At 43.2% G+C, this 19451-nt stretch overlaps 1 protein-coding gene across 3 annotated transcripts in view; it reads left to right on the forward strand.

The window, feature by feature from the left end:
- CTDSPL (CTD small phosphatase like) overlaps nucleotides 1-19451 on the forward strand; it is a 125650-nt gene that overhangs the window by 91897 nt on the left and 14302 nt on the right. For all 3 annotated transcript variants that reach the window (XM_036867854.1, XM_036867855.1, XM_036867856.1), the window contains 2 exons: nucleotides 8936-8968; nucleotides 16326-16427. In XM_036867854.1, coding sequence (XP_036723749.1) covers nucleotides 8936-8968; nucleotides 16326-16427 — 135 coding nt within the window. The remainder of the gene's footprint in view (nucleotides 1-8935; nucleotides 8969-16325; nucleotides 16428-19451) is intronic.

Below are 19451 nucleotides of genomic sequence, written 5' to 3' on the forward strand. Positions count from 1 at the left end.
TTTAACTACCTTGTTTAATATTAAACGTATTTGTTATATATTCTTTCATATGTGTCAAATAAAAAATTTTAAGTCAGATCATCACAATAGGTTAAAAAGGAACAAATTCCACCCACATGCTGTCTAACAGACCTCATATTCAAAACAAAATGACTCAGAACAGTTAAAAGTAGGAGAATGAGCAAAAAGACATCACACAAGTATAAACAAGAAGAAAGCAGGGATTATAATAGTAATCTCAGTCGGAAGAGAATTTCGGGTAAAAATCACTGAAAGAGACAAAGGAGATTATTCATTATGAAAGACACAAGAGTCATAAAACTTTATATCCCAAATAACATGAGCAGAAGACATGAACTGACGTTTCATAAAATAAGAAACACAATTGGTCAGTGAACATGAAAAAAATGTTCAATATTGTTAGTAATCAAAGAAGTGTAAACTAAAACAATGAGATATCCTTTTCCGTCTATCAAATTATCAAAAGATATTTTTAAAAGTAATATTTGGGTTTGGCATGGGGGTAATGAGAGAGAGAGTAGAGGATGTAAATTGGTTATTGGTAGGAGTGTGAATTGGTTACACCTTTCCGGAGAGAAATTTGGCAGTGTGATCTCAAAACCTTAAAAATACACCTATCTGTCCACCCAAGCAGTTCCTCCTTATTGACATGAGTATGGACGTGCAAAGATTTAACCATAAGATACTATCCAGCATAGATTATAATATTGCAGAATTATAAGCAAGCTGATCATCAACAATAAACAATAAAAGACCTATACAGTAACCATACACTCAAATAGTATGCAGGTATTAAAAATGATGTCTCATAAATATTACTGATATAGGAAAATGTTCACAATATATCACTTAGGGGAAAAATATATTAAAATATAGTAGGCAAGTATATTTATAAGTAGGTATATGGTCATAAGCACACATACACAAACACACACAGGCGTTTACAAGACCGGAATGACATATGCCAAAATATGAAGAGATTATTTCAGACTGGTGGAATCTGTGTAAGATTTTCTCTTCTCCTCTGTGCCTTATTTCTTTTTCTTTTTGCGTTTCCCAATTTTCACAGAAAAGCTTAATTAGAAAATAGATTAGCTTAGAAAATAGATTATTTTAAAAGTGCATACGAACGTAAGGAAGAGGATTCTGGGAAGACTACAGCTTGAGCATGTGGCTCTGACCATTTAAATTCCCTCTCTGGATAAACCCAGGTGAGCCTGCTGGTGGAGCCTGGGAAGTACAGCAAGGCCTCCACTTTTCCTGACATCTCCAGGGGAAGGAGAGGGCACAGAATTCATTCTCTCTGATACTCAGTAAGAAGCAGGGAACCACATCAGTGGAAAATGCTTGCCTCTCTTGCAGTCCTAGGATGAAGACTTGAAATGTGAAGTCCTGTGAGGTCAACAAGCCAGCGGGAACCTGTGGATCCCCTTGGAAAGGGCCTGCATTGCCCACTTAATGTGTGTGGCCCCTGGAGGGGCTGCACTGATGAGCTGAATTGCTTTCAGTCTAGTGCCCTGGAGGAGCCCAGTAGTACAGGGACTTTCTTCACCTCTTTGTGCTTTGTCAACTTGGGCTCTGCTGGACCATGAAAACAGCTCTGCCTCGCAGTGCTGGGCCTTGCAGTGTTCCCTCATTTACCACTGCCAAGAAGATTACACGTTGAAAATCTAGAGTGTGAGACTCCCACTGAGGTAAAACTAATGGAAAAGGTAGGAGAAAATGATAGTTCAAGAAATGAATTTTTTTTTTTGACCCTGCCTCACAGCATTTGGGATCTTAGTTTCCCGACCAGAGATCGAACCCGTGCCCCTGCATTGGAAGCAAGGAGTCTTAACCACTGGACCACCAGGGAAGTCCTGAAATGAATTTTGAGTATACAAATAACTTTTAGAACTTAAAAAAAAAAACCCTTGATTTCTAAATACAAAAATTCAGTAAATGAACTGAGAAAAAGAGTGGGAATGATCACTGCTGAGAACTGCATTAATGTTCTGGAGGAGCAAGTGGAAAAAATATCTTACAATTCAGACCAGAAGCACAGATTCAGTAATTGTGAGAGGTGGGAAGAAACATCTAGGAGACCTAACATGCAAATAATAGGAATTCCAGAAAGAGAAAAAGTAATAGAAGAAAATTTTCTTGAGCTGAAAAAAAACCTTGAATTTGCAGATTGAGAGGATTTACCAAATCTGCAGCAGGATTAGTGGCGGCAAGAAAAGGAGCACACGTATGCCTAGATATATGCCATTGAAATTCTGAAATTTAAGTATAAAGAAAATCTTACAAGCTACAGGAACAAGGTATTTTCAAAGAAAAGAGAATTATACTACCACCAGACTTCTCATCAGCAACACTGCAAGCCAGAAGACTATGAAAAAATATTTGCTACTGAGAGAAGAGTTACAAACCAAAAATTCCATATGTAACCAAGATATCGTTTATCTACTAAGGCAAAAGAAGTACATTTTCAGACATGGAATGCTTCAGAAAGGGGACAAAAAAACAATCTGGGTGAGACTGATATTCAGTTATGATATAATTGTAGAAAATGTAGGAATAAATACAATTATTAGGAACAGAACTGTGACAAGTAGCACAATTAGAAAATAGATCCTCAGAATTCACAGAGAGTGAAAGGGGAAATAAACAGAATTGTGAACAAACCATCAAAATTAAGGATGGGCTTCCCTGGTGGCGCAGTGGTTGAGAATCTGCCTGCCAATGCAGGAGACACGGGTTCGGGCCCTGGTCTGGGAAGATCCCACATGCCACGGAGCAACTAAGCCCGTGAGCCACTATTCCTGATAAATAAATTAAAAAAAAAAAAAAAAAAAAAAAAAATTAAGGAAAGGGGGGACTTCCCTGGCGGTCCAATGGTTAAGACTCCTCACTTCCAATGCAGGGGGCACAGGTTCGATCCCTGGTCAGGGAACTAGGACCCTTCATGCCGTGTGGTGCAGCCAAAAGGAAAAAAAAATTAAGGAAAGGGGAAAATAAGTAACAATAAATAGGAACCTAACATAAAGAGTAGGCATAAAACCAAGTTTAATGAACCAAATTCTCCTAACAAAAGGCCAAGACTCTATCAGATGGGCATGACAAATCCAGCAGGATGCTGTCTCCAAGAATACACCTGTATCAGATAGGAATGATTTTGGCAGCAAGTAAAAGAAAACTGACAAATAATAACTTAGCCAAATAGGAGATTATTTTTCTCACATATAAAGCCTGATGCTGGCAGTTGCTGGATATAGTTTAGATGCATGGTGATACCATCAGTGTCCCAAACTCTTTCTGTTCTTCTACCTTTTGATCTTTCTGCTCCACCGTTCTTGGAGTGTTTGCCTTCATCCTCATGCTTTGTGTTTACTATCATCTCAAAGTCACAGGCTTCGGATATCATATCCACATTGAAGAGAATACAAGAGGAAGGAGTAGCACTAGCCACGTCTGTCCGTTTTATGGAAATGCTTTCACAGAAAGTCCCAGGAGACTTCTGCTTATGTCTTATTGGCCAGAACTTTGTCACCTGGCTGCCCTCCAGCAGCAAGAGAGGCCTGAAAGGGGGAGGATATATACCTGCAGATTCCTGCTCTCAACAAAATCAGACCTCTTTTCACAGAGGAGAAAAGAGGAATCACTACTGAGTAGATTTAGGGTCAGTGTGAGTTCAGTTATGCTGCAGTAACAACTCCAAATCCTCAGAGGCTTAACATAATGAAAGTTAATTTTTCATTCATGCTACATGTTTATCATGGGTTGGCTGGGCCATCTGTTCTGTGGCAATGTCCAATAGAAATATAGTGTGAGCCACATGTGTAATTTAACTTTTTCTAGCAGCCTCATTTTTTAAAATATTTTTTAAAACTTGAGATTGATTTTTTAAATTTTATTTTTATTTTTTATTTTTTTGGCCATACCATACGGCTTGTGAGATCCCAGTTCCCCAACCAGGGATCGAACCCAGGCCCTCGGCAGTGAAAGCACAGAGTCCTAAGCACTGGACTGCCAGGGAATTCCCGAAATTGATTTTAATAATAGATTTTTATTTAACCCAATATGTCCAAAATGTTATTTCAACGTGTAATCAATAGAAAAAATTATCAATGAGATAAAATTTACATTCTTTTATCTTACTAATTCTTCAAATCTGATGCATATTTTATACTTACAGCACATCTTAAATGTGGACTAGCCACATTTCATGTGCTCAACAGCTACATGTGACTAATAGCTACTGTTATTCTATTAGATAACTCTATCTTATCCTCATTCATGGACCAGACTAAGGAGGGCCCATCTCTTTGCTTCCGTGATTGTCAGGTCCGCAGAAAGGGAATGTGGTAAATCACACTGGCTCTTAAAATTTTCACTCAGAGGTAACAAGGCTTATTTCAACCTACATTCTATTGGCCAAAGCAATTCACATGATTACACCTAACTTCAAGGAGTGTGGAAGTGTAATCCTACCATGTGCCCAGAAAGAAAACTGGAATTATTTGGTAAACAGTGCTAATGACTGTTACAGTATGCAGCTAATAGCTTTTGACCCAGCATCTAACATACACTGATACCAAAAAAAGGTAGAAAATAAAGAGATGGGCAAAATGTACAAAGCAGATCAAATAAATAGAAAGCAAAAGGGGCGGTATTAGTATCAGACAAAACAGAATTCAAGGCCAAAAACATTAAACAAGAGAAAGAGAGACATTTTATGATAAAAGAACTAATACATGCAGTGTACAGTAGCCATAAACCTTTACATACCAATCAACAGTACAGCCAAATACATAGAAGGATATCATTTAAACATGATATAAAGCTGTCTTCTAAAAATAAACAGCAAACAACATAGGAAAATCATTGGAAATTCTGGCTAATGTAATAAGATAAGAAAATGAAACAATTGATATAAATATGGAAAAGATAGAAAACCAGTTTTTTATTTGCAGATGGCATGATTATTTACAGTGAAATCCCAAAATACTACCAAAAAATGAGAATCACTAAAAAGTTTTGATGTGGTGGCTCTTATTTCCTGAGAAGTGTGTTGTGTTTCTGAATAAGAAGACTTAAAATTTATACAGAAGAAAAAAAATGTCTAAGAACAGCTGAGAGGGCTTCCCTGGTGGCGCAGTGGTTAAGAATCCACCTGCCAATGCAGGGGACACGGGTTCAAGCCCTGGTCCAGGAAGATCCCACATGCCTCAGAACAACTGAGCCCGTGTGCCACAACTACTGAGCCTGCGCTCTAGAGCCCACGAGCCACAGCTACTGAGCCCGCGCACCTAGAGCCCGTGCTCTGCAACAAGAGGAGTCACCGCAATGTGAAGCCCGCGCACCGCAATGAAGAGTAACGCCTACTCGCCGCAACTAGAGAAAGCCCATGCCCAGCCATGAAGACTCAAGGCAGCCAAAAATAAATAAATAAAATAAATAAATTTTTAAAAAAAGAACAGCTGAGAAATTTTTGGAAAAATATTAATATAATGAAAGATACCTAGACTTAAGAGATATTAAGCCATATGGTACATTGGTGTAGAAAAACATAAGTGGAATTTGTATGATGAGATTTCACTGTAAACCCTATCACAGCCCGAATTCTGATATCTCCCCTCAAACTCTCAATTTCCCCAATTTGAAAATCATTGCTGAGGAGAGTCCCCATTAGTGAAGGGAACATAGTTTGTACCCTAGGCCTGTAAAGGATTAAAAAAGTGAAGAATCACTGCTGTCATAGTAAAAGTTATTTTTATCTAGTACCTGCCTAGATGAATGACTTGAGAAGATGATGGTGCAGCCCTGGAAGGTTTCCTGGAGCCCTTAGCCATATCTACCAGAGAATAAAGTCCTTTAAAGGGAGCTCCTCTGGCAGAGCTGGGCTTACCTGGACCTAGTGTTCACTCATGGAAACGTCCTTTGGTTAACACTTGTCAGAGTGGCTTTTTAAAGAATTAAGTTAACTCTGAGTAGTGCATCGTTTGCATAATCTGCAACCCTTCAGTATGTGAGACCAGACCTTGTAGAAAGAGCCTGTGTCAAAGTGGGGCAACTCTGCCCTTTGCACTCACCTGGTCAGGACACCTGGAACGTAAAGCCCAGGCTCAGTAGATGTGGAAGCCGATTCCAGGCATGTCTCTACTGCTGCCTCCTGGGCTCTCCCAACCTCTTGGAGCTCAGCCTGCCAGGGAGGAGGGAAGGCTGTGGACAGAATGCCACAGATGGTTCCATCCACCCTGCATATTCACTGTCCTGGAGAAAAGCTTCAGAGCAGTGGCCTGGGGTGGCTACCACTGTGACCGTCACAGTTACAGCCTGGACTGGAGACAAGTTGCCCAAAATAAAAGTGTCTGCAGCCCCTGGCTGGAGGCTAGCAGGAGTCAGCACTCAGAAGGCCCCAATGGCAGAGGCCATGGAGGACTTCTAATTGCAAGGACAGAGTGAAAGCCATTGCTGGACGCTCACTCATACATGCGTATCCCATGTACCCACACGTAAACCTCTAGGGTAATTTTCAAGCCCACATACTTGTCTAGGGTGGCACCTTTGGTTGTGGTCTGTGTTTTGTCAAGCCCTTCCCAAATAACCGTTTGGTGATATTATCTCTCACCTCACTGATGTGCTCACCTGGTCTGAAGGTACACCTGTGTGTTAGGGCTGTTTGCCATCTCCCACTAGTGCATTGGTTCTCAAATGGAGATGACTTTGCCCCCTAGCGAACATTTGGCTGTGTCTGGAGCCTTTTGTTTTTTTAACATTTTTATTAGAGTATAATTGCTTTACAATGGTGTGTTAGTTTCTGCTTTATAACAAAGTGAATCAGTTATACATATACATATATCCCCATATCTCTTCCCTCTTGCGTTTCCCTCGCTCCCACCCTCCCTATCCCACCCTCCTAACTGGTCACAAAGCACCGAGCTGATCTCCCTGTGCTATGCGACTGCTTCCCACTAGCTATCTGTTTTACATTTGGTAGTGTATATATGTCCATGCCAGTCTCTCACTTTGTCCCAGCTTACCCTTCCCCATGCCCGTGTCCTCAAGTCCATTCTCTAGTAGGTCTGCGTCTTTATTCCCATCTTGCCCCTAGGTTCTTCATGACCATTTTTTTTTTTTTTAGATTCCATGTATATGTGTTAGCATACGGTATTTGTTTTTCTCTTTCTGACTTACTTCACTCTGTATGACAGTCTCTAGGTCCATCCACCTCACTACAAATAACTCCATTTCGTTTCTTTTTATGGCTGAGTAATATTCCATTGTATACATGTGCCACATCTTCTTTATCCATTCATCTGTCGATGGACACTTAGGTTGCTTCCATGTCCTGGCTATTGTAAATAGAGCTGCAGTGAACGTTGGGGTGCATGTGTATTTTTGAATTATGGTTTTCTCAGGGTATATGCCCAGTAGTGGGATTGCTGGGTCGTATGGTAGTTCTAGCCATTTTATTGATGCTACTGGGGTTTCTACTGGCATCTGGTGGGTGGAGGCCAGGGATGCTGCTGAGGACACTACAGGGCACGAGACCCACAGCAAAGAGTCATCAGACTCCGAGCATCAGTAGTGCGGGGTCGAGAGCCCTGCTCCACGGGGACCCAGTGGGCTTGTGAGCTTCTGGTTAAAATCTCCCCCACCAAGCTCCAGGTGTTGGGAACAATATTATTTAAGCGCTTCTGAAATGAACGTCTCCGCATAAGCTCTTGAAAACCGAGATTTGATTTGATTGCGCCGTTGTGCTGGAGAACAGCACGGCTCTGCCTTGAATGATGGCAGAAGGCAGTTTAGAATCCTTACGACAAGCCCCGAGTGTCCTGAGGAAGGAAAGAGCCATCAAGAGTATCTCAGGATGAAACACCAGTTGCTGCCACGCTGCAGAGGTGATGACTAGGGGCTAGAGATAATCAAGAAGTTGCGAATTGGTTCTTAGAGGCAGAGCAGAGCTCAGAAAGGTACCAGCCACCTGCCACTGTTGGCAATCAGGACTGACTCCTTCCTATGAGACCCCCTGGCACCAGTGACCCCCTCAATAAAGGTGGGTACACTTTCACAAATCCTTCGACGTGGGACACCGACCGTGAAACAGTGCATCTCTTTGTCAGGGACCGTGATGCTGCGATTCGTTGCCTCCCATCCCACCAGCTGAAAAAGAAGAAGAAACACAGAAACTGGAAATTCTCAATGGAGATAAACTTGTTCTTGTATTAGCTTTTCTTGAGGCTGCTAAAATGGAGTGTTTCCATCAACCAGGTTTGGAACGGCTGGCATTCCTGCTGAGGAATGGCTGAGGCCCGTCCTTGGGGCCTGAATTTTCTGAGCACTCCCTATGAATACAGGTTCTGTTCCCCTTAACGGGAAAGCTGTCCCATGCCTGTGGCCTTGGAGGGAACTCCTTACACCTTGCCTGTCCCCTCTGCCCAGTCCTCCCCTAGAAGAGGACCAGAAGTGGGTGCCTCATAATCTGCTGAAACTGTCCTCCTTGCCCTGTATATTGTATTGACTTAAAGCTTTAGTCTTTTAGGGGAAAACTTACTTAAATGAAGAAACAAGCCAGTTATTAGAGAGATTCATGGATCAAAGTAAAATAGGGGTTTTCATTTTTACTTTTCATTTAAGGATTAAATTCCTGGGAGTAAAGGAGGCACTATTTAAATAAACAAGATCATTTATGAGCTTCGGGAACCTGGCCTCGTTTCTCAGGGGAGGCGGTGTCTGGGAGGCAGAGTGGAGCCCAGTGCCCTAACTGTGGAATATCTTTGAGTTCCTCCTGTTCATCAAATCCCACCAAGGTACAGAGAACAGGCAATCATATGGCCACTGTACTCAAGAGTGCTTTGAAGTTTCTTTTGAGAATATGATCTACTTCTCTTTGAACCTGACAGTGATTTTTTTTTTTCTTTCTCCTCAGGGTGACCAGAGGCAGATCATTCCCATACCAAGTGTATGTATATTTATCCAATTTTACTTAAACAGTTATAGAATCTTGTAGCTTTTGGCCTACTAATATAAAAGATTTTTTAATATTCTTGCTTATATTGCGTTTTTATCGTGTGGTATTAACAGCTCTGGTCTGTTGAAAAAAAAAAAAAAAAGTGAAGCTACATTTTAAACTGAGAGCAGGAAGTTCTGTACAAGTTTCCTTTCTTAGGAACAGCAAGGCAACCAGCATCTATTAACCAAATTCTCACCTTTCTCTCTGCAAAGGGCCTCCACGTCTCTTAGTAAGCTGAGGCAGCACTCCCCCACTCCATAGACTGCAAGAGCATACTTTTGCCCCAACAGGGTTCTTTGCAACAGGTTCTGTCCCAGTGGGACTAGGTTCACCAGACCCCCATCCCAGGGGAGCAGACCATCCCTGACTGTTCAGCAGTGTCGGTAGCTTGGCCGTGGCTCTGATCAGAAAAATCTCCTCAATCGTATTCCCTGAACTTGCAAAATCACCCTACCATCACCACCACCCTGCCCTCTGCCCCCCGAATCCCACAGGCTGGCTGTACTGCAATTCTGCCCCAGCCAAGCACTCCCTTGGGCCACCAACTTCTGTTTTCAGTCTTGGAATTTGGGATATTAGCTGCACCAGTGTCTGCCCCAGCACAGGCCTGGACCGGCCACCCCTCAGACAGCTGCTCTCCCCACCTCTCCTTTTCTTCCTTCTTCTCTGCCAGCCGAGCCGTGTGGCCTGAGGCCAGTCAGCAAGCAAGAAGCAGACCAATGACCGACTCCCAAAAGAAACTTGCAGTTGAGATGTCTGTATCAAACAGGATCTCTCAAACAGTCCTATGTCCTTAGAGAAGGATTTAGGTTTTTAAAAGTTGTCCAGAAATTGATTTTTTTTTTTTTTTTGGCCGCACCGCACGTGGCTTGTGGGATCTTAGTTCCCTGACCAGGGATTGAACCCGGGCCCTCAATAGTGAAAGAGCAGAGTCCTGACCACTGGACCGCCAGGGAATTCCCAGAAATTGATATTTTAATCCATAAAGATTCTCTGATTCAGATTGTCTGATTCAAATCTAATCATCTATCTTTACTTGGACTTTTTCACATATTTTCTGGGAACATCCAAGAGACACAGCAATCTTACATTGAAAGAAATGATGGATTTCATTAGTACAGTTTGACTTCAAATTTGGCAATACATGTCACCTATAAGTTGCCCAAAATATTTTTGTTAATTTCACTTATTTTCACAACTTTAACTCTCCATTGATTAACAAGTTGCAAGGGTTTGTGGAGTGATTCTGACTTTGCTAGTGTGCCTGGGGGTTGGGCTTTGTTGGGAACTGACTTTGATCAAAAAGATGGATCAATCAGCACGACTGCTTATCCAGTGTTTGAGTAGGATACCCAATGGGATTGATACCCGAGGCCTCTTTTTAATCTTTATACAAAGTAGTTTCGTATATTTTTCCTGCAAAGGTGTCTACATTCAACAGGTGGCATCTCTCCCCCTACCTCTGAGACGCCAGTAGCACTGTTTTTTTTGCTCAAAGTTAATTCACAGCTACCTATAAAGTTAAGTGCTGAATCAAAGCATTTGTCAGAGTAAACGCTCTACTGGGCACCCACAGTAGAGAAAAATGACCCTTTCTTCACAAATCTCTTTCTAGAGTCCCAGAATAAAATAGCCAAGAGGGGGTTTCCCTGGTGGCGCAGTGGTTGAGAATGCAGGGGACACGGGTTCGAGCCCTGGTCTGGGAAGATCCCACATGCCGCGGAGCAACTAGGCCCGTGAGCCACAACTACTGAGCCTGCACGTCTGGAGCCTGTGCCCCGCAACAGGAGAGGCCGCGATAGCGAAAGGCCCGTGCACCGCGATGAAGAGTGGCCCCCGCACCGCGATGAAGAGTGGCCCCCGCTTGCCGCAACTAGAGAAAGCCCTCGCACGAAACGAAGACCCAACACAGCCAAAAATAAATTAATTAATTAATTAAAAAAAAAATAGCCAAGAGGAAAAAGATGCTTTGTGTAATTTAGCCCAGTGTTAGGTCAGTAAACCACAGACTGCTTCCTACATGTGAGACACTGGGTCAGGCCTTATGAATCTGAAATATCTTACAAGAAAGCAAAGCCTAGCTAAAGTAACTTGCATCTTTGAATAAGCACTTCCAGAAAAGCAGTTCCACCAATGGGTACCGTGTGATCTCCACTGCCTGCTTAGCATGCAGCACTAAACCCAAGTCCATCTGGAGACCAGCTCTGCCCCAGGATTCGAGCCTTGGGGTCCCCTGCAAAATCTGCACCTACCTGTCGAGACTGCAGCTCACATAAACGGTAACCCTGCCTTTTCTGGACCACGGGGGACCTGGTTAGTGCTAGGAGCCCCTGAGAGCTTGGAGGGCTACCACACAGGACCGGAAATCCAGGCTTGTGCTGAGCCTCCAAACCAAGTCCCCACACCTGCTGAAAGCTTTTTCCAGGCCCAGAAGACGAAAGGTGCCCCTAAGCCTGTGGGTGCCCAGAGGAGATCCGGCTGGAGTTCCCATCGCTTGCTGCTCACCTCGTGAGCCCCCCATTTTTTATTCTCATGCTGCTGTTTATATGTGCAGCTTCCATCTTTTGATTTTTCTTTTTTTACTAAGCTCATTTTTTCATTATTCACTTTTCATTATTCATATTTTTTCATTATTCAAACTCATAGTTTAAAAAAATACTGCAAGATTAAAATAGAAAAAAAAAAATCTCCCAACTTGATCCCACTCCCTAGAATAGCCTTCTAACATTTGTTGTATATCCTTGCAGAAATTTTCTAAATCAACACAGGCATATTTAAACAAATGAGAGTGTTGCGAATTGCTTTTTGCTTTTATCAGGGTACCTTGAACATCTTTCCAGATATTAGTACATAGCGAGCTGCCTCATTGTTTTACATGTGGTTGATGGCATTTACGTTGTGTCCACTTTTGTGCTATTACAAATATTCTTGTGCTTGTGTGTTTGTCAACCTGAGTGATAGTATCTGGGTGATCAGTTCCTAGTTGTGGCAATGCTAGGTCAAAGGGTATACTTTATATTTCTGGTAGATTAAAGGCAAATTACCCTCCAAAAACCTAATTTACATTCCCAGCAAGAGCCCATTCCCTTTTCAAAAATGGTAATTAGCAAATACTTTGATCTTTGCTAACCTGAAAGTAAAGATTTATTGCTTTGATTTGCATTTCTTCATGAATGAGTATGAACATCTTTTCACAAGTTTATTGTCCATATGTATTTCTTCTTACCTATTCATTTCTTCTAGATTTTATACTATTTTTTTAAATTTCAAGGAAATTAGCACTCTCCCCCAAATTTATGATATATTTTTTGGCCTGTTTATAATTATTTGGCCACACAGGAGTGTAATTTTATATAGGGAAATGTGTTCATCTTACCTTTTATGGCTCCTGAACTTTATGTCATGCTTAGAAAGCTCTCCCCACTCTATGACTATGACCCACTTGTCTCCTAGTATTTTAGCAGTTTCATCATTACACTTAAATCTTTGATCCATCTGGATTATGTTGGTGTAGTGCGTGAAGTCTCAATCCAGCTTTATTTGCTTTTTTCCAGGTGGCAAGTCAGTTGTCTCAGCGTCATTTATTGAGTAACCCATCTTTTGTACACCTATTAGAAATGACGTCTTTATCTGGACTTGATCTTAAACGTTTCACTTAGTAACATTTGTCTCCCAACTGGGAGCTGGGGTTTGGGGCCCTCTGTACCTCTTATCGGAAGCCTCATGTTCTGTCCAGTAAAAGTCAGGTGTTGAAGGGTAAGGAAAAATGCAGAGGGACAGGCTTGGGAACCGTGAAGTTTGGTGGTGACTCTGAAGGTGAACACTCAGATGCTTTGGCCCCAGTGAGGACCAGACCCCTACCGTTCCCACATGCTCTCTGGAATCACTTACGTCCCTGGTGCTTCCAGCTCGGGGTTGACAGTGCAGCTGAGCCATAAAATTGCTGAAAGTGGAGAGGAGAAATTTGTTTTCTAACAGTTACGTTTGTATGCTGTCGGCCTAAGCCTTTTAGTAAACAGTAGTATACTTTTTTCCACCAAACCTTATGAAGATCATATAAGCAGAGCAACTCCTCTAGTTAGAGCTGGTGTCCAGTCTCCTTTGCCCCTCCTGCAGCAGCCCTGAGAGTTCTGCCCTGAGCTCAGGAGGCGCGAGGGGAGGGGGGGTGGGCAGTGTGCAGACTTGGAGCCTGAGAACTCCAGTGCACAGACAACCACCCAGCATACCAAGAAGAGGCGCCGCTTCTGTAAGATTTGCAAGGGTGTGTTATGGGGTGGATACCTTAGATTAACTATTCCTGGCCGCCCGTTCACAGCCAAGGACAGGAACTTTCACATCCACTCCCAGAAAGAGCAATGGCATGAATGCCCTTCTCAAACCTCCCCCTCCCCCCATGCTTTCTTACTCCCACCCCACCCCCCTGGCAGTGCCCGCCTGTGCTTGGGAGCAAGTCGTTGTGTTTAGAAAAGGCTCTTTTTGATATAAGTGGTGTTTCTCCTGTTCTTCAGCTTTACGATGACCTGAGAGAAAATTTGCATCAGGACATTTTTTAGTTAATGATTCAAGCATCACCTGAGCAGATCAATTGAAGTCACAAAACACTATCACAATTATCTAGTATCCTTGCATGTTCCAAGGACACAGCTGTCCAGAAGAATTCTTACCACTGGTCTGAGGAATTTGCATTAATCTAAAGCCAAGCTCTCAGGGAAGCCGCGTGCATTTAGGAACCGGGCTAAGGGTTAATGGACCGCCCCCTGCAGCGTGTCGCCCCAGCCTGGCCTTGTTCTCTGCAGCAGAAATGCTAAATCAATAGCTTGCCTGTCACCCCGCTCGCTCTTTTCTCTCTTAAAATAGTGCGGGGAGGCTTTTTCCTTACTGTTAACTCAGAGAATGCTTGTAAAGTGTGGGTTAAACCTGCGAAGAAAGTAATTTTCATTCCCTGGTTTGGAAAATAACTGAGCCACTTCTGGCAGAGCTTTGATGTTTTCAGATATGCTAGGGATAGAAGTTCTAGATCCTTATTTTCCAGGCTAGCAATTACTTAAAGTTAAAATGCTGTTTTAGTCTATAAACGCATAGAAGAAGGGCTAGACAGATACACACCAAACTAAAAAGGGGGGGGCACCTGGGGAAAGGAATTGGGGGGGTGAACATGGACGAGAGAATACTTGTGTTTTATATGTCTATATTCTTTACAATGAGAATGTGTTTTATTACATAATTGTATAATAGAAAATTAAAACAAATTTTATTCTAGTCACAAGCATGCTTTCTGCTATGGCTCACACAACAGAAATAACCCCAGTCCTCTCTATTATGTTCATTTATTGGGCTCATCACACCCTGCCTTTTTAAACCTCTTTTGAACTTCTTCTTGCAAGTTTATTTTAATTTTTTTAATAAAACCTGCCTGCTTGCTGATTTGTAATGAAGGACATAGTCCTTTCCAGGACACTGGGTCCCACGCTCCAAGTCTAAGGCACGTCTTTCCCAGTGCCACATTCTCAGGGATACTGCTTGGTGAACATTCATTAGAGCCAAGGGAGTTGGGAGGCCGTAAGGGCTTTTTCTGCTGGATGATGTTGGAGAGGATGAAACACCCACGCTTACTAGAGAGAGCCCCCCAGGAATTAGAAATGCTCATGTCTCCACACATTGCTTCATCCTACTCCGCCCCGACAATCCCTCCAGCCAAGATGATCATAGCACTTGCAAATTTACCTACCCTGTTGACCGCCTGCTTTACATTCACTATTGAACCAGCTCAAGTCCAAAATTAACATGAATTCCCTGACTAATGTTCAACTGAAACCAAAAAAAAAAAAAAGAGAGAGAGAAAGAAATAGCCATTTAAAAGGGACTACTTCTTGATTTCATTTTTTTCTTGTTTTACTTGATAAGCTAAATTGTCCATTCTTCAGTGGTTAGGGACAGATATTTTCTTGTGTTTCGTTTTGCATTAAATATGGAACAGAGCTTGACCTTCCTCCAGGACAGAAAATTAGCTAGTTAACATTGGATACTGAATATGCCACAAAGTAAACTGAAATACTTCAAATCATTTCTAGAATGAGGCAAGGCCCAAGAAATAAATACTCTAAATCAAGAATAAGGTTGGCGGGCTTCCCTGGTGGCGCAGTGGTTGAGAATCTGCCTGCCAATGCAGGGGACACGGGTTCGAGCCCTGGTCTGGGAAGATCCCACGTGCCGCGGAGCAACTAGGCCTATGAGCCACAACTACTGAGCCTGCGCGTCTGGAGCTTGTGCTCCGCAACAAGAGAGGCCGCGACAGTGAGAGGCCTGCGCGCTGCGATGAAGAGCGGCCCCCGCTCGCCACAACTAGAGAAAGCCCTCGCACAGAAACGAAGACCCAACACAGCCTAAATAAATAAATAAATAAATAGCGTTCCCTTTAAAAAAAAAAAAAAAAAAGAATAAGGTTGGCTGAAGATATCTAGCATTTTATTAACTCTTTATGACTTTTTTATCATAAGATGAAAGTCAGCTACTACAAAGACATTTAAATGGATTTTCTGGTTAACACACAGTATGTGGATTAAAGTATAACTTCCAGGGACAGAGACTCCAAGGGATAAAAGTGCCACTTTCGCTCGATATTACACCACAGTGGGACACGTACAACGCAGGGCACTGTACATGGACCAGTTTTATTTCTGTTTCCTATTATTGGAGGTCACTTTGGATTGCTTTTTACTGGTAGTTCTATAGTTTCTCTTAAAGTTTTTTGAAAGCTTCAGTCACTTAAAAAAAAAATACTGTGGTCCAATAAAGCTCTAAAATATGCTTATATACCACAGTGAATTTCAGATGAAATATGACCCCGGAACATAGGCTGCATGGTTAGAGTAGCTATTATAATTTAACATTCATTTTCGTGTTGTCCATTTTAATAATAACAATAGCCACCACATATGTGCCAGGCAGAATGCTGGGTGTTTTACTGCAATTATAGCTGATAACAACCTTTCGTGGTAGGTATTATTATCCCAACTCACAGCCAAAGAACAGACAGAGCTGATATTCAAACCCAAGTTTGTCTGGTTCCAAAGCCCAGGCCCTCATAATAGCCGTTCAGGCAGTGGCACAGTATTTGCTTGGTAAAACTTCAATTGCAAACTGCTTATTCCTATTGTTTTTAATAAAATTCCATGATGTGCTTGACCAGGCATTTAAATGTTTGGTTTCATTTCTGACCTCATTGACATAGTGTAATACAATAATAAGGGATTTGGTTTGTCTTTTACATAAAGGTAATAATATTGATTTTTTTTTCCCCCTTTAGCCACCAGCTAAATATCTCCTTCCAGAGGTGACGGTGCTTGACTATGGAAAGAAATGTGTGGTCATTGATTTAGATGAAACATTGGTGCACAGTTCATTTAAGGTAAATCAACATAAAAAACAATCAGTGATCTTTGTGATTTGGTCACAGTTGTATTGGAAAAGGGAAAATTAAAAGGATGAAAGCTTGTGGTTGTTGGCGTATGACCTCCCTGTTCATGAAATCCCAATAACAGTTGCTTATTAACTCAGGTGAACATTAACTCAAGTAGCTGAATATTAACATGATTAGTTTGGGGCTGCCAGTATCCCTGAGACTTCATTCTTATGTATGCAGTTTGAGTTTTCCAACACTCTGCCCCCTGCAGAAATACTTTTCAGGTGGCACAAGGCAATCAGTGCCCCAGGCCACTGCTATGTGTTTGTCAAGGTAACCGGAACGCTGTACGTGCTGCAAGTTGTATTGGGAGGGGCAGGGGAGGCACTGTTGAAAACCGTCAAGCAACCGACTATCCTGGAAGTTTTCCCAGACCAAGTTTTGGAAGATGCCCAACTCTGAAGAAGACTTCCAGAGTTAACGGCATCTGAACACATTCAGCCATTTACCTTGACCGTTTTCATGACAAGAGGTTGCTGGAGTTTTTCCTAAGCTTCACGGCTTAATGTGTATCCACCTGCCTGACCTCCCTCCTGATGGCTGCGGGGCTGCAGTGAGCTCAGCTCGCTCTCCATCTCCATCTCCCCGCCAGAACAACAGCCAAGATTACAAATTACCCGAGGGCCTCTATGCAGGAACAGCTATGGCTACACTCTCGGGAAATGAGTTAATCGTTTTTCCATTTTTTGAAATTGTTTAAAAGAAGCAAATGATAAAAAAAAGTTTGGAAATAGGGGACTGGTGTGTCGGGGAGAAGAAGCAGGTGTGTAGGGTCCTTGTCCTGTTTTCCTTGGGTGTTTCTGGCGGTGGAACTGCTCTACTGTTGCTGGCCAGTTAGACCACATTCTTCTTTTTACCCCCAGCCCGTGACCCCGCTTACTTTGCTGAGAGACGTGAAAGCACCACCTAAGATGGAGTGGGTGTCTGACACCAGCCAGTCACTCCTTGATGTGGCTCTGTGGGAAGTGGGAGAGCCATCAAATTTTCCTGAAGACCTTTCTGCCAGAAACATCCCTCCTTGGGCCTGCTTCTCACTAAACAGAATCCTCCTTGACAGGACAAGGCCAGGCAGTTGTCCTAGAGTCCTTTGGAGAGTGGAGGCGGGGGCCACACTTACCCCTGGCAGTGAGAAATGGCCCGGCTGGCAGCTGGGGCACGTAGGTACCACTCATTCCCCAGCCCCACAAGGGCCCTTCCAGGATTGGTCCCAGGGCTGCAGTGACCTTATATCCCAACTCAACCCTGAACGGCATTGGAAGCCTTTTCTCCCCCATGGGCAGGATGCTCAAGACTTTTTCAAGTCCCTGTGGAAGAAAGCCCTTTAGGACAGGGGTCAGTTGCCATTACAGCATAGACAGCTTCATTCCAAGCGGCTCTGGGAGTGTGGGCATCGCTGGCCAGACTGCCCGAGGTTACTGAGGGTTCCTGCCTCCAAAGGCGAGGCCTTGGCAGCCCCTGGTATCTCTAGGGCCTACTCAGAGGGCGTTGATGCGACAGGCTGATGTGAACAGCATCTCTTCATTTCTTCCCTCCCTGGCCTGCCTACATTTGCGAGCGGAATATTCTTTATCATATGGTTTTTAAGGTTCTGGGCATTTCAGAACCCTTTGAGAATCCGAAAGCTGTGAACCTCTCTCCTTGAAACTGCACATCTGTACAGCACGCAGGGCCAGGACCCAGGTTTACAGCCCTGGCTTTGGCCCGGTCTCGCGCAAGAAAAGATGGAGGGCAGTGCTTGCTCTGAGCTGGGCAATGGTTTTCTCTTGTTCTATACTCTGTGGAATATGATTTCACAATCTAATGCCTTGTGAGAGTTTCTTCCTTCAGTCTTTTGTTTTCTAGCCTGATTCTCTATTTTAGTTGTGAAATCATAAAATACCGAACTCATCCTTGGCCTTCCAACCAAAGCAGTGAAGACACTATAATCTTAAGCCTCAGGTGCTCTGCTGAGTGCTTAGTAATGGTTCTGTGATCTAGTATTTTCCACCTTTTTTTCAGTTTACATATCAAAGAACAATGTGTGTGTACAGTAATGGGCTTAAAGGCAGAGACCCCAGTTCAGATTCTGACCAGAGACCCCGTACCCCACACTCCTGCCCTGTGGCCACCACACACATGTTCTCTCTCCCTCTGTTTCTCTCCTACGTGTCCCGAGGGTTTGTGGTCTCATGCTTCTCTTGGGCCTGTTCATTTCTACCTGATTTGTGGACTTCCATTTAGAACTGTATGTGAGTCTATCATTGAGAACATAGTGACTGCCGAAGCATCCTATTTGAATTTTAAGTGTCATTAAGTGTCAGAGTTACTTTAAATATGCAGAGGTTTGTGAGTGTGCTACGTGTTGTATTACATAGAGCAGAACAGTCTGGGGTGGGCTGGGTCTCCCCACCTCCCACAGTAGGAGATGGTGCCAGGCAAGGCCTGAAATCACTGATGCATGCTGGATGGAGGTAGGGGCACTGATCAGATCCATTGCTCTAGTTGAGGAAGAGAGGAGAATCCAAGGTCCAGAGGGGAAAGAGCCTGCCCAAGGTCATGGCTGTGGCCTCTGATTTCACCCCCCATATCTGATGGCCCCACTTGGGGTCCATGTGTTGAACATCTGTCAAGCAGCCCCTCACAGGGCAGCCTGCACTTGTGGGTCCAAGACAAATTCTTTTCCCCTGAGTAGCCCTGTCCTCGGGGATCGTCAGGCTCTCACCTCCTCCCCCTGGTGGCCAGCAGTGGTTCCTGCCATGCTGGGAGGGCTCTAGGCAAGAGCGGGGAGTTTGAGGAGCCCCGTTCCCAAGCCAGCTGCACCACCCTTTGTGGTTGGGGCCAGGGAGGTGATAAAAAAGTTGGACCAAGATGCTGAAAATGTAACAATATTCAGAACAGAAAATAATGTGCTTTTCTGCTTGTGCTTATTTTGAGGAGCCATGGCAGGCTTCAACATCCTCCTGAATTGTTTTTTCCAACAATAAAAACATT

Source organism: Balaenoptera musculus, chromosome 11 (assembly GCF_009873245.2).
Source record: "Balaenoptera musculus isolate JJ_BM4_2016_0621 chromosome 11, mBalMus1.pri.v3, whole genome shotgun sequence".
Lineage (NCBI taxonomy): Eukaryota > Metazoa > Chordata > Mammalia > Artiodactyla > Balaenopteridae > Balaenoptera > Balaenoptera musculus.